A 16,003-nucleotide genomic window follows, 5' to 3' on the forward strand; every position below is an offset into this window, starting at 1 on the left:
GGGGGGGGGGGGGGGGGGGGGGAGGGGAATTGAAGGGCTGCTACAGTCCATCTGGTATTAAAACAGTTATCCTTTTTAATATATTTGTAGTAAATCTAGCTGATTTGATTCAGCTGTAAATTAGGAATGCAATCTTCTTCTGTAGTTTCCTTGCGTATTTTGTAATTTTATTTCCCATATAAGTTTAGATTGATTGCTTAATTCTGGCACATATGATTAAGAATCTTCTTGTATAAATTTGAATCTTTCTGACCACTGAATGGATAAGAAAAACCTCTCTCATACATATCTTCATGGTAGCAGAGCCTTGAATTTCTTCAATCCCTAACCACATAGCTGCAACACTAGCTCTGCTGTTGTGGGAACCCTAGTCGAGAATTTGTCGCTAGACTAGCCTTCTTCAAAATAAATCACTGTCACTCATCTCTCACGACAAAATTGTAGCTCTCACATCCTTCCTAGAAGACCCTAGCTGTCGCTGAACCTCACAGATCTCGATCATTACCTTTGCATATTGTCACTATTGCCTGTCTCACACTCCTTTGCCATCTTCAGATTCAGTTGATGTTGCTTCCTTTGTTGCTTTTTTGTTAGTTTTGGAGAGCTTGTTTTTCTCTGTTTGTTTGTTAGGTTGGCCATTTTATTTTCCGTTTTCACACCGTAGTTTGTATCCTGAACATTTTTATTCTTTTCTTTATCAAAGAAAAGTTTGTTTTTTGTGAAAAAAAAAAAAAGTAGCAATCTGTTCCAATGACAAAACCTGCAGGACATATAAGAATTTTGATATCTTGTGAGTTTTCAATTTCTATATGGTCTAGGAAAAGGAATTCTCTTTAATAATGAATGGCATACCTAATCATGCAGTTACGGATTGCAACTTTGCTCCATGGAGGTTTACCTTTCATCAAAATTTTCCTTCTAATATTTTTTCTCGCTTATATATTTATGTGGATTACTTATTCATCAGGTGGTTTCTCCAGAATTCACGTTCTATGATGGCACTAAGTCTTCTTTAGATGACCTATCATATGGTGAGAAGCTTCTTCGAGCCAAATTGGATATGAGTTTCATGTAAGAGCACCAAATTTCTTCTTTATGTACATTTATTTTCATTTACCATTCTACTTCTTTATGGCTCTTGAGATGATTTTGCATGTATGCTATATTCTTGACAAACGTATGTCCATCAGAATAGCTCTAGAAGTTCTGAATGAAAAAAGTCCTAGACTTTGGTTAGATGATACCAATAAGGTAAACTTAGAAAACAAACTTAGGAAGTGTTAAAATAATATATAGAGAAGTTTTCGGGATTAATAGGAGTACAAGGACAGAGTTTTCCTTCATAGACTGACATTAGGCTTTGGGGTTCAATTTCTAGTATTCTCGTGAAGAATTGCTTATTTAAATTTTGTGCTAAGAGGAATGTGTATGTATTATCATTCATTACCTACTGAAAGTGTATCTAGAGCAGTAGTTCAATTACGTGATTTTCTTTCTTTACTAGTAAGGCTCTTTAAGGGTTTCTTATGTATGTATGATTTTTTTGGAAGTTATAAAATTACTAATATTTCAGAATACAATAAAAACATCTCTTGTTTACCCTATTCTCATATCTTAATATGATATATAATATGAGCTAAAATTTATTGTGCCATATATTTTTTGAGCTAAAATTTTTTTAACAAGAAATTAAAAGGAACTAGCTCAAAATATACAATCTCCATAAGGGAGAAGAGGAAAAATACAAAGAACACCTCCCGAAAAAATCAGAACTCCTGAAAGTGAAAACCAACAAAAATCTTGATCGAGGTACTATCTCCTTCTCAATCGGGGCTTCATGCAAAAATGTATAACGCATTTTAAATGCTCCTCAACCACAAGCCTTTCCTTCAAAGCAACTTTAAATGCTTTTCATGAAAAGAACTTGTAATGACTTCCTCGTGGATAGGACCTTCAAGCAAAAAAACAGAACATCCAAAGATCCTTCAGAATTTGTCAAATTAAATTATTATGTGCTATTTAATTGAGTCTGAAGACAAGCATTTTAGGAATCAGAACATTATATTAAAACGTCAATCAATCCAAAATTTCTAGTTGATGGGTTAAATAAATTTAATTATATCATTACTTCAACACTCCCCTCATTTGTGGGCTTAACATTTTTTGGAAGTGATAAAAATTAATATTAATTGGGAAGGAAATGACATTACAGTTTGAACATAGGACCTTTTACTTGATGTCATGTGGGCGTTGATAACCTTTCATTTTTCATCTTGATCAACGGTTCCAGTCGTTTTTTTGTGGCTGGTTTTACAAGCCGTATCCTCATTTTGCTCATGCAGCACCTGGTGACTAGTCTTACCTTGATTAGTTAATTATTTTAGTATTTATGTTCTATCACTCTCCATCTCTGTATTTTCTCTTTCTTCGCTTTTTTTCTCTTTTTTGATTCATGGATGTTGATAACCTTATATTTTCAGCTTAATGAACAGTTCCAGTCATTTTTGGTGACTGATATAAGAAGCCGTATCTTCATCATATGTTCTCTTCCGGAGAAATTGAAGTATTTATTCTTGTATTATGAATAGGTATGCATCAAAAGAAAACGATACTTGGATTCGTGCCCTTGTGAAAGATTTCACCATTGAAGCTGGTTCTGGTCTAGTAATCCTTGATCCAGTTGATGTTTCTGGGGGATATACATCTGTCAAGGACAAAACTAATATGTCTCTTGTAACAACTGATATCTGCATTCATCTCTCATTGAGTGCCATTTCTCTCATACTTAATCTGCAAAGTCAAGCTGGTGAAGCAATGATGTTTGGAAATGCAGTGCCTCTGGTTGCCTGTATCAATTTTGATAAGCTCTGGGTGTCCCCAAGAGGTTATTATTTCACTGGAATAATGAGATTTTTGCTCCCAATGTAGTTGATTTTGAAGTTAACTTTACTAACTTGTTACCATTTAGTATTGAAAGATGCTTGTTAACTGGTTCTTTGAACCGTGATGAGTTGGTTACGTCTCTCATTCTTTCAACTGTTTGTACATGCAGAAAATGGGTCCTCTAATAACCTTACTGTGTGGCGTCCTCGAGCTCCACCAAATTATGTTATATTAGGAGATTGTGTGACTTCACGGTAAGCTTTCTAATCTTCGTATGAGATTTTTTGCTCAGGTTTTGCTATTCGCTTACGCCTGTATGTTTTCATTCTGATTATCTGAGAATTTTCATCTTTAAAATATTTGATGGGTGAGAATTTCAAAATTAAGTTTCTTTCCAATAGTTTGGGTGAAAATTCTCAACCCTCTCCAGCAGCCTTGGTCAAGTCTGTTCCCCGCCATCCAAGGGGTGAGAATTTTCATCATTTACCGAGGCTACTTATTAGAAAATACTCGATGAATATGATATTTTCTTTCTGCCAACAATCTCAAGGAGTGTCACTACAGTTTGAATTGCAGAACTTCTTTCCTTTGGATGGTCAATGATAACTTCAGTCGGTATACAACTGCAAAAATTACCTTTAATTCTATGCATGCTTACAAATATCAGATATTTCTTTATCCAATGAACCAATGAGAAATTGCTTAGCTAAGAACAACCTCTGTTTTACCTTATTTTTTAACGCATCATTTCTCAAATCTTTGCTATTTATTTTCGATGTCATTGCTAGAAAGCACTAGTTTTAATTATCATTTCAGTTAAATGATTCCTCAAAATGGTTACTCAACTATAGAGTAGAATTAACTTCTGTGCAATGGCATCTAAAAAGAAGAAAAATCCAAATTTTACAGCAACTTGGGTCATTTAGCTTGAATGAAATAGAGGATATTTGAGAACATGAAGATGTTGGAATCGTTTGACATGAAATTCAATATTTGACTTGTTGTGGTCGAAGAATGTTTGATCTTCAGAATTTGGCATCTTGTTTGCATACTTGTGCTTTTAGATAAAGGACACTATCCTCATGTTGCCTTTTAATAATTTTCTCGATATTTATCTCCTATTACATACAGATGGAAATTTCATTATTCATCGTAAGGGCTTTATATAAGCTCTAATAACATTTTTTTCTTCAATATATGTTTTTTATGGATCAGGCCAGTCGCTCCCTCACAGGCAGTAATGGCTGTTAGTAATACATATGGACGTGTGCGGAAACCTCTTGGTTTCCAACTGATAGGTGTGTTCTCCAGGATTCAAGGATTTGAATTTGACAAGAAATCTGATATTGATTGTTCCATTTGGATGCCTGTTCCACCTCTTGGATACACAGCAGTGGGTTGTGTTGCAAATGTTGGGAATCAGCCACCACCGACCTATGTAGTATATTGTTTACGTTCGGACCTCGTCTCTTCAACTACTTATTCAGAATGTGTACTTAATTCTCCGTCAAATTCTTGGTATGCATCTGGATTTAGCATCTGGCGTATGGACAATGTTATTGGATCATTTATTGGCCATGCTTCAACTAATTGCCCAGAGAAAGACAATGCTTGTGATTTGAATCATCTTCTTAAGTGGAATTCAAATCCTGATTACACTGCCTTTAAGGAACCTTCTTCGAATACTACTTCTGGTGGTGACACTTCAAGTCATCACTCAAGCATGAAGAGTGCAACTTCATCAGGATGGGACATTTTAAGGTCTATTTCAAAAGCAACTAATTGTTACCTGTCGACTCCCAACTTTGAGAGAATATGGTGGGACAAGGGTAATGATGCCCGTTGTCCAGTTTCAATATGGAGACCTGTGGCACGCCCTGGTTATGCTATATTAGGAGACTTCATAACTGAAGGGTTAGATTTCTTAGTAAATTAATTATTTATTTTTTATTGAGATTAATACCATGTCTTGAATATTTCTCTTGTTTCATTGGCATTAAGAAAATGTATGAGCTCTTGTAAATCTTTGTTATTGACTCATCCTTTCAGCTTAGAACCACCAGCTCTAGGGCTACTGTTTAAAGCTGACAATGCTGAAATTTCGGCAAAACCTCTCCAGTTCACTAAAGTTGCTCATATTTTTGGGAAAGGATTTGATGAAGCTTTCTTCTGGTACCCCATTGCTCCTCCTGGTTATGCTTCCTTGGGATGTGTTGTTTCAAGAACAGATGAAGCTCCTCGTCTTGATTCTATTTGCTGTCCAAGGATGGATCTTGTCAGCCAGACCAATATTTTTGAGATGCCCATTTCAAGATCTTCAAGTTCAAGGGGATCTCAGTGCTGGAGCATTTGGAAAGTTTCAAATCAGGTTGGTATCGAACTTTGAACTATGGCTCTCATTCCAAACTGGTGGTTTCAAATTTTGTGAAGTTTAAAACTAATTAGTTAAATTAAAAATTTAGTCTCTACCCATTTAAGTATATGTCTAATAGTTATCTGATTATTAAAAGTATCTATTGTCTAACTTTCAATTAAGCAGCCATAGATGAATACTGAGGCTTTTTTTTTTTTTTTTTTTTCCTTTTGTGTCTGTCTAATAGCTCCATGAATTTCATGAGTTCTAATAGGTTCATAAACTTTAATTTTATGTCTAGGCCTTGACTTATTTGCATGCTCTAAAATTTTATATATATAACCCTAAATTTTAAATTTTTTTGGGTAAATTTGTGACTTATTTAAAGTGTTTGATAGGTCAAATAATTAATCTGATATACAATTGAAAATTTAGGAACCAATTAGACACAATTGAATTGTCAAGTTTATTAGACACAAGATTGAAAGTTCAAAAATCAGGTTGACACTTTTTACCGTTGAAGGATCAAATAAACACAAATTTGAAAATTTAGAACTAAACTCAATTCAAACAAACAAATATTAGCAATAAAGAACAACTTTTTGTCCCCTAAACTAGAAGGGTGCTTTCTGCTCGCCTTATTTATTTTTGTAGATACTGGCATGCAAATGCTATTTGATTCATATAGAATATATAGATAGGATCCTTTTCATTCTGTGCTTCGCAGGCATGCACCTTCCTTGCACGCTCTGATCACAAAATACCATCTAGCCGATTGGCGTACACTATAGGTGACTCTGCTAAGCCAAAGACTCATGAAAATGTAACCGCTGAAATGAAGATTCGGTTTTTCTCTCTGACTGTTCTGGACAGCTTACATGGAATGGTATTATTCTCCTCAAAGAACTAATATACTGTAATCCAATGTGTGCTGGTTCCCTTGGGTTATTAACCATTGAGGATAATCAAATTTTGGTTCATTCCAGATGAAGCCACTTTTCGACACAACGGTGACAAATATAAAACTGGCAACACATGGTTCACTGGAAGCAATGAATGCAGTGCTGATTTCTTCAATTGCTGCATCGACTTTTAACACACAATTAGAAGCATGGGAGCCTCTTATTGAACCATTTGATGGCATATTTAAGTAATTGACATGCATATTTATGCGTCATGCAGTTTCCCCATATTTGATTTGCCTTCAAACATTGACCTGCTTAGATGGATGTGGTTTTAATCACTAAATATTCATGAATTCCGTACTTGTTAGGTTTGAAACATATGATACGAACGTTGACCAGCCTCCAAAACTTGGAAAAAGAATACGAATTGCAGCCACTAGTATAGTTAACGTTAATGTCAGTGCATCAAATCTTGAAACTTTCATCGGGGGCATCCTTTCATGGAGAAGACAGTTGGAACTTGAAGAACGAGTACAAAAATTAAATGAGGTATTGATCTACCTCATAGATGATGTTGGTAGTAGGTTAATCCTTGCTTATTAAAACATTCACATGCAGGAAGCTGTTGACTACCTTATACATGGAAAGGATGCTACATTCTCAGCTTTGGATGAAGATGACTTGCAAACTGCAGTTGTAGAAAATAAACTTGGCTGTGAAATTTATTTGAAAAGATGTGAACAGAATTTAGATATAATTGATAAGCTACCACTTGGTGACTGCATGTCAGTGTGGATTCCACCTCCAAGGTTTTCAGACAGGTTAAATGTAGCTGATGAATCCAGAGAACCACGTTATTATGTTGCAGTACAGATCATTGAAGCAAAGGTTGTATAGATAGTAGGGATTTGCTAAGTTATCGCTGCTTAATAGATGTGATCTCTTCATAAAGTCGTCTTTAACGTGAGAATCATATTGATTCTTTTGCAGGGTTTGCCCGTTACTGATGATGGTAATAGCCATAGCTTCTTCTGTGCTTTGAGGCTTGTTATTGAAGGTCAGGTGCCAGGACAACAAAAACTTTTTCCTCAGAGTGCAAGGACAAAATGTGTCAAACCCGTGATTTTAAAAAACAATTTATTGGGCGAAGGCATGGCAAGATGGAATGAATATTTCATTTTTGAAGTTCCTCGAAAGGTACTTATTGAACTACTATTTTTATTTCTCATTTCTGAGACATTTGACGCCAGTGGACAATAACATTCTAGCAAGATATATGAAGGAAAGAAAGAAAAATGGAGAGAAAAAGCACACTAGAAAAGTATTATTTATCCGAGTCATGCTTCTTTTTTTCTTTTTTTGTCGTCTCTTTGGGCATGATTATTATAATGTCCATATTGTTTTCACAATATTAATAAAAACTAAATTAAATTCATCATAATCCATCAAGCATAAATTATTTCTCAATTTTAAATGACATGTTTCCACCTTTGCAGGGTTCCGCTAAGTTGGAAGTCGAGGTCACTAACCTTGCTGCCAAAGCTGGAAAAGGTATGTTTTTGGTTCAGTCATTCAGGCTCTGGGATTTTCAATATAAGGCAATGACACAGCCGCAAGTTCAATCCGTATTCCTACTATTTATGAATGCGTGTGTAAATATTATTTGTGAAATATTTGCCCTTATTATCTTAATGTTTTTCAATATTTTGTGATGTCTTTCTCTAATGGCACATATTAATATATCAAAATATTTTTATCCTCTCAAAAGTAAGATAGTAAAAAAGTGGGTAAACCCTAGCTATTGATAAGTTTATCAAATGTTTGAAGACCTTTAATTTAGTCGAAGTATAAGACACTTTGTCCTATCATTGGACTAGACTAGGAGTTATGGTGATGGCAGCATTGTTATCACAGTAGATTTGGATAGGTGTCATTTCAATTCTTCAAGTTTGTTGTTTATCCGTATACCTTCACAAATTCTATGTGCTAAGGCTCTAAATTTTGCTTAGAGAGTTATCACACCCCCAAACATAAGGATTGCTCACCCTTGAGTAATCGTTCTCTCCACTCTCCTTTTCTTTTCCCATTATTATACGCTAGTTTAGGCCAGAAAAAGCTCGAATTTGGAATTCCACTCTCCTTTTCTTTTCCCATTATTATATGCTAGTTTAGGCCAGAAAAAGCTCGAATTTGGAATTCAATAGTCTACAAGCTCGCCCTTGAGAGCTCAGTTGGAAGAATCTGTGTTGTCGTATTCGATGATGCTAGTGCAGTCAGAAAAATTGGTCAAGTTGGAATTTCTTCACTTAAGTTTCCGGAAAACACTACTTCTGGCCACTACATTTTATTTTTCCTATCATGTGACTAAATTTCTTCTAATTAATAAATAATAAATAGAAGTAGATCTTCGATCAGTATTACTTACTGTCCAATCTGCATCAATATACATTCCAACTTGAAGATTGTCATGTTTATGGATACTTTTTTAGATCTTGCAAACTTCATCTTTAAAAAGTATATCAAGGCTCCCAAGTCTTTGATTTGAAACTCATTTGCATGTTTGTTCTTACAATCAACTAATCCTTCATCATCTCTGAGAACAATAACTTAAACATACACAATTAAAATAGCAATTTTATTATTCTAGAATGTTTATAAATAATGATATGATCTGCTTGACTTTGAAGGTATTCCCTAATGGCTACTTTTCCAAAGCATTCAAACCAAGCTCTTGGAGACTACTTGAGACCATATAAGGATTTATGTAATTTGCAAACTTTGTTATTTCCAAGTTCCATTTCAAATCCTTGTAGAAGGCTCATAAATTTGTCTTCTTCTAAATCACCATTGAGAAAGACATTCTTAACATGTAGTTGATGAAGTGGTCAATCTAAATTAGCCATAAGGGAGAAAAGAATTTTGATAGAGTTAATTGTTGTAACAGGATCAAAGGTCTCCGATAGTCAATTCCATAGGTTTTGAGTGAAGCCTTTAGCTACTAATATGGTATTGTATCTTTCAACACTACCGTTGGCATTACACTTCATATAAACACTCATTTGTATCCCACAATCTTCTTATCTCTTGGCAAGTTTGTTATTCCCAAGTATCCACTTTTTCTTAATTCCTCCTTGACTACTAGTTTCCAATTTGGATCATCTAGGGCTTCATGTATATTCCTTGAAACAAATAAGTTGTCCACTCTAGATGGGAAGCCTTTATAAGTCTTTCACAAATTTTCAGATGAGATATAATATGCAATAGGATATTTAGTACATATATGAGTACCTTTCCTAATAGCAATGAAAGTGGTTTGTTGCTTTTATTGATGATCACTATAAATCGAGTAAAAAGGCTGGGAAGCTTTACAAGGATTCATAAATATTTGGATCAATGGTTTTCTTGCAAAGATGCACCTTTCACAAGCAAGGGAGGAAGAATCAACATTTTTTAATAAATTTGGAAACAAACGTTTAGAGTTGAAAAATTAGGCCTTGGCTCCCTACAGCTCCAACCGTACAATGTAGTAGCTTGCTTCTTGGTGACTTGCTTCTCAGTGGTTGTTTCTCCAAGACTTCTCGATAGTCTTGGAGAGCTTGAAGTTTGTTTCTTCTCTAGAGGTTTCATATCTAACCTACTAAGATACTGAGTTATTTTATTACTAGAACATTTTTCAATGAAGTAAAAGAGGCCATCAATCAAAAGATGTAAGGATAGTTACCTGTTTGGGCCAAGTGACTACAATGATTACCATATGAGAAATTGGTTCGTCCATTGTGGGACTTGATGAATTTGCTTCGTAATGAAGTATCAGCTCAATTAGAAAACTAGTTAAAAAAAATTTCAAATAAGTATTCAAGCCTGAACCACCATTTCTAAAATGTTAAACGGAATCCATGTATAAACCCAACTAATATTGAACTGAACCAAACCAGATGTTGAACCAAACTTGAACCAACCAGACCAGAACCAATTCAGCCCGAAATTTACAAATGAGGAATGATGAAACTCATACCCATGAATCTTGCAGAGGCGAATACTGAACAAGCAACAGAGGATGCAAACGAAGAAACCAAAAACAGAGGAACAGAGGATAGGACTGTGAACGGCAGTGCGATAGCAAACGACAACAGCAGATAACATGATTGGCAAAAAAACTAAAACCCACAAAATTGGGTTAGTGAAATTAAGTTGCGGCTATAGTAGAGAACGCAAACAACAGAAAAAGTTTCTACCAAAGAGGCTTGTCGGTGGTGGGGTGGTCAATTCAAACAGCAACTAAGGTTCTGACAATTGGTAACGGCGGTTAGGGTTTTAGATGGTGGGCTAGGGCTTCTAGAGACCACGCTTTGATACCAACTTGAATTTAGGGAAGAAGAATAATATTATTGTATTTCTTCTCACTCATCTAAAATAAAGACAAGGTCTTCGTCTATAGAAGAAAGACCTTCGATTAATAAGAAAACAAACATTACATATATATATATATATATATAATACACAATCAATATTACAAAATATATGAAGTGAATTCACCTCTTACAAATCTTCAAAACCATTTTCTCATACTCACTATCATATTTTGGGCTTTCTAGAATGAAAAACATTTCAGTAGCTTGGTGGTTCCTAATCTTTATTGATGATCATCATATCTCTTTCAGTCTTTCCATGTCATGATTTCTACTCAATTTGTCCGTAAAATTCAAGTTCTTAGGACAGGCAATGTATGAGACTATTTCAATTCAACCCTTGGTCCTTATCTCTCATCCTATGGCATGGTCCACTCTAATGAGATTGTTGGAAGAAAAACTTACATATTCTTGAGCTAGCTCGTTCTTCATGTTTTCTCACAATGTCCCAAATCATTTTTTAGGGGAGGTCATTCTCACTACAACCTTATGAACTGATTGCCTAGTTGTGTTTTCACTTTAAAATCCCCTAAATATATCCTACAAATTCATCCTAAATTCCAGGATCTTTCCTCCACTTTACTGCTTCGAGTGTTTGGTTGTTATGCCTTGGTTCATTAACCATTTTCCTTACCGGTCTAAACTTGATTCAAAATTCAGCAAGTGCATTTTCCTAGGTTATTCACCCCACAAAAAAGGGTACAAAATCATACGCGAATCACTAAAAAAATGTACACTTGCATGGATGCCACATTCTTTGAAAATCAATCCTTTTTTGAAGTCTCAAATGCAGGGGAAGTTGAGTTATTTTCAATCACTCTTAACTACTTCTATGTTTAGCAAGTCTTATATCCATGAAGCCTCTCATAACTCAACTTCCCAATTGCTCAAAGGTAGGGTGATAGAAGCTACACTAGGCATTCTATTGAAAATTTTGTTGCATATAGTAACTTGCTTCCTTTTATCAAGCATGTGTGACTCAAATAGTATTCGAATCCTTCTGATCATTTAGGATGCACTTAAAAGATACAAAATGGAAAGCCAGTGGATGAAGAGATCAAAGCTCCTAAGAGAAATGACACGTGGGCTTTTACACGGCTACCACATGGAAAGAATCTAGTTGGTTGTAAATAGATTTTACGGTTAAGTACAGATCTGATGGAACTGTGGAACAAATTAAAGCTAGACTTCTTGTTGTACACTTCACCCAAGCATATGGTATAGATTACCAAGAAATTTTTCCTTTGGTAGCGAAATTGAATATTGTGCTTGTTGTCTCTAGTTATAAACTAGGATTGGCCTCTTCACCAACTTGATGTTGATGATCTTGAAGAAGTAGTTTACATTCAAGTTTCCCCTGGAATGGAAGACATGTCTAATGGCAACCTAGTATGCAAGTTGAGAAAGTTTTTGTATAGATTAAAAAATCACCACATGCATGGCTGGACCAATTCAAAAACTTGTTATTATTAATGTCAAATTTATCATACTTTGTTCATGAAATCTTCAAAAGATAAAATTGCAAGATGCTATTATCTTTTCAAAGAATGACCTTGAAGAGATTGTCAACCTTAAAAGATACTAGCACTTGCAACTAAGTTTGAAATCAAAGACAAGGTTTGAAGTGGCTCGATCCAAAAATGGTATTGTAATTTCTCGAGAAAAAATATATTCTAGACTTATTAAAGGAAGCAGGAAATCTAGGGTGTAGACTTACAGAAATGTCAATGGATCTAAATCTAGTTCTACACCAAAATAAAGAGACTATCCGAGTTGACAAGTGCATGTACCAAAGACTTGTGGGAAAATTAATTTATATTTCACATACGAGACCAGACATTGCTAATTTTATAAGCATTTTTAGTCAGTATATGAGTTGTCCTAATGAACGTCATCTTGGAGCTATAAACAGACTTTTGAGATACTTGAAAGGCACTTCCAAGTCATGGACAGTTATTCAAAACATCATCGAATGACTATCAATTTCTATGTGCTTTGTTCTATCATGATGCACGGGATTCTTAGCAATATTGATCGCTAATTGACTATCACAAAATATTTTGAATGAATTATGAATATCAATTTTTCAAACATGTCTATAGTTTATAAACCCACATTCCTTAGATTCCCTAAGCAAAAACTCTGTATCCAGCTTTTGCACTACTTCTTGCTACAATGATTTGTCTTTACTTCTCAAAGTGACCAATTTTGGATTTATCAATATATATGAATTCAATCTATAAGAAAATATCTGTTCCTTTTCCCTAATTTTTAAGTTAAATATTTTTTAGAGTCGTGTTCAACATTAGGAAAGGCAAATATTTAATAAATACACATTTTTTAGCTAGTAGGACACGTGTTCGGAGCATGTCCAAATGCATCCATGCCCATCATGGACGCTTTGCCTAACAAGTGTTTGTGCTTCCTAGGTTATGATCCATGTGTAGGCTTTGAATCATCGAACATAATAGACATTCTCATTTGTACAATACAACTTGTGTAGCCTTCTAGTTTAACAACACTAATCATTATTATTGTTCGACATTATTCATATTTCTTTTGGAAATACCATTTTGTTTGCTTTTCCTACTTTTATTGCGGTAAACACTAAATGTTTGAGAGGATAAGAAGGATTTATTTCATGCACAAAAGAGATTTTTACAATGATATGATTATACTATTATAAGCACTATTACATTACCCTTAATTGTGCTCTAGAGAGAGCGTGTAATATGTGCTCCGTTTAATGCTTTCATGAAGATATCTCTTACTTGATTTCCCGTGTTCACGTATCTTGTGAATGGATACTAAACCTTACTGTATTTTTCAAATGTACAAAATGATGGTTGATGTTCGCGATGACTTCAGTGGCTGACGAAGGCTGGGGTGGCTTTAATTGCTTTGGTTAAGTTAGGTTTAATTTCCTACTTTGATTCCACATCAAATAGGAGAGAAAAAATTAATTGTCTTATTTCCAAAAACAATAAAAAAAAATTAAGGTCACCTGATGTAGAGGTATGGCCCATAACAAACAAGGAAACTATCACAATAACCTAATCAATCTAGTTAATAAAGTAAAACATGATATATTTCATAAAATACAGTAAAATATAATAAATATTTTCTAAAATACATAGAACCAACCGGATTTGCTTTCAAACAATCGCACCTCAAACAAGGTATCACCAGAATACATACACCAACAGAAATAGGACAGATTAGCAAACACGTGCACATGAATGGTGGGGATTCTTGTAATGTACGCCCCCACACAGGATGGCACCTAAAATGGCAAAAAAAAATTTAATCCACCATTTAGTTAGTTGGGATAAGGTCGTTGTGTCCAAGTAGTTAGGGAGGTCTGGGAGTGGTAAATTTAAGACAAAAGAACCTCTCCCTTTCTAACCAAATGGCCGTGGAGATTTGGAAAATAAAAGAATGCCCTCTGGAGAAAGGTGATGAAGAGAAAATTTGGTATAGATTCAACAAAAGTGATGATCAACAAGAATTTTGGGGAGGCAGTTAAAGCCCCTGGATAGAGGTTTCCAAAAAATGTCAGTTTCTTTTGGGAAAAACCGCCCCTGTAGTTTCTGCAAATTGCAAAAATCACCACTATAGTTTTTAATTTTTGTTACAATTATACCCTCACAAGGATTCCCAACTGGTCTGTTACAATTGAATGGGATAAGTACAAAAACCTGGATTTAGAAGCCCAAACAGGCGCAAAAATAAGCAACGTTTTCCCGTATATGTTCCATGGGTCTTTCTTAGGAAATATTCTTATCGTATGCATCAACCAAATTACTTAAAGATAGTAGACCCTCCATTTTGCCGAAGTGACCTAACCAGGGAGGTTGTGGGTGATACAAATTTGGACCAAATGATGCTTTGCAGAGAGTCGTCCATTCTGAAGGCTCTGAAGAAATTATCCCACAAAAAATTAGCCACAAGACAAGAAACAAACAAATGGTCCACATCGTCACCCTTATTCCTGCTCTTCATGCATCATGAAGGACTAAGGTTACAGCTTCAGACGTCTCTTTTGAAGCTTACATCATCGGGAGATTTCATGTTAACCATAGTTTTTGAACAGGCAGTCATTTGCAGTTTAGGTAATAACTACGATAGAAAAATAAAAAGAAAAGGAGGACAGCTTATCTGCCCCTCCCTCATATATTGAAGACTTTCTTTGTGAATGGACTTTATCTCGTCATTAAATTATAAATCTCCTATTTACGCTGTGACACATTATGCACTAATTTCTGTATATTGTCTTTTTCTTAGGCAAATGTGTAAATTCAAATTTCAAATATTACAAGTTTTTATTATCGAAAACTATTCTATTGGAGTATTTTTTCAATTGCACGTCTTGGTATAGGATGATACTTTTCTGTTTGGAAACTGGCATATTTGATTGAAGTTTGGCTAGAGGCTGGAGGCCTTCAGCATTGTTGTTCCTTTTTTTTACATAGTTTTCTTAGGAAGTACTGCAAGTTCATCAAATATATTTGCTATTTCCTTAAAGTGTTGGTGTTTCCTGCACAGGTGAAGTTGTCGGTGCTCTTTCCTTTTCTGTTGGGCGTGGTTCAAGTGCGCTAAAGAAGGTTGCTTCAGTGAGAATGGTGCATCAGACAAATGATGTTCGTAATATTGTTCCATATACGCTAAAGAAAAAGGTGAGCTTTGTGGAAATATATTAAGTTTTGATTAGAGAATGATGACGTTGCTTTCTACCCCTTCTGTATATGAGTCTTGGTAGTTCACTACAATTTTTTTTATTCACAGTTTCAGCAAAACAATCTTGAAGACATGGCGGACTGTGGAATTTTGCTGGTTTCTACTTCATATTTTGAGAGGAGGACAATTGCAAAATTTCAGAGGGATACGGGAAATGACAATTTTGTTGATAGAGACACAGGTTTCTGGGTTGGGCTTCGTGAAGATGGAGAATGGCAAAATATTCGTTCCCTACTTCCATTATCCACCACTCCCATACTACTGCAAGAAGACTACATTGCTATGGATGTTGTCATGAGGAATGGAAAAAAACATGCAATTTTGAGGGGGCTTGTAACAGTGGTAAATGATTCAGATGTTAACTTGGATATCTCTATTTGCCATGCCTCTTTAATTCAAGGCCACAATGCCTCTTTAGGAACTGGTAGTTTCGATATTGTGGTTGAAGAAATTTTTGAAAATCAACGTTATCATCCAAATTCTGGATGGAGTGATCAGTTACTTGGCTATCGTCATGACGATCCAAAACATTGGAGTACAGGGGACTCTTCACGTTCATCTAAGGTTAGTTTTTCTGAAGTGATGACTTGTTACTCTTGTGGTTGGATTTGATAGCTTCTTAGAAAAAATAAGAGTACCTGAAGTTGGAGTTTTTTTTTTTTTTTTTTTTTTTTTTTTTTTTTTTTTTTTTTTTTTTTTTTTTTTTTTTTTTTTTT

General features: G+C 34.9%; 1 protein-coding gene across 1 annotated transcript in view; it reads left to right on the forward strand.

The window, feature by feature from the left end:
• The window catches only part of LOC111457570, a 71,661-nt gene that overhangs the window by 43,415 nt on the left and 12,243 nt on the right, over positions 1 to 16,003 (forward strand). Inside the window, exons 36-48 of the mRNA XM_023099852.1 lie at positions 968 to 1,071; positions 2,589 to 2,884; positions 3,053 to 3,137; positions 4,099 to 4,797; positions 4,933 to 5,251; positions 5,964 to 6,122; positions 6,223 to 6,386; positions 6,510 to 6,690; positions 6,760 to 7,029; positions 7,132 to 7,338; positions 7,638 to 7,692; positions 15,096 to 15,226; positions 15,336 to 15,851. Of these exons, the coding sequence (XP_022955620.1) occupies positions 968 to 1,071; positions 2,589 to 2,884; positions 3,053 to 3,137; positions 4,099 to 4,797; positions 4,933 to 5,251; positions 5,964 to 6,122; positions 6,223 to 6,386; positions 6,510 to 6,690; positions 6,760 to 7,029; positions 7,132 to 7,338; positions 7,638 to 7,692; positions 15,096 to 15,226; positions 15,336 to 15,851 (3,186 nt within the window). The remainder of the gene's footprint in view (positions 1 to 967; positions 1,072 to 2,588; positions 2,885 to 3,052; positions 3,138 to 4,098; positions 4,798 to 4,932; positions 5,252 to 5,963; positions 6,123 to 6,222; positions 6,387 to 6,509; positions 6,691 to 6,759; positions 7,030 to 7,131; positions 7,339 to 7,637; positions 7,693 to 15,095; positions 15,227 to 15,335; positions 15,852 to 16,003) is intronic.

This window comes from Cucurbita moschata, unplaced genomic scaffold (genome assembly GCF_002738365.1).
Source record: "Cucurbita moschata cultivar Rifu unplaced genomic scaffold, Cmos_1.0 Cmo_Scf00020, whole genome shotgun sequence".
Classification (NCBI taxonomy): Eukaryota; Viridiplantae; Streptophyta; class Magnoliopsida; order Cucurbitales; family Cucurbitaceae; genus Cucurbita; species Cucurbita moschata.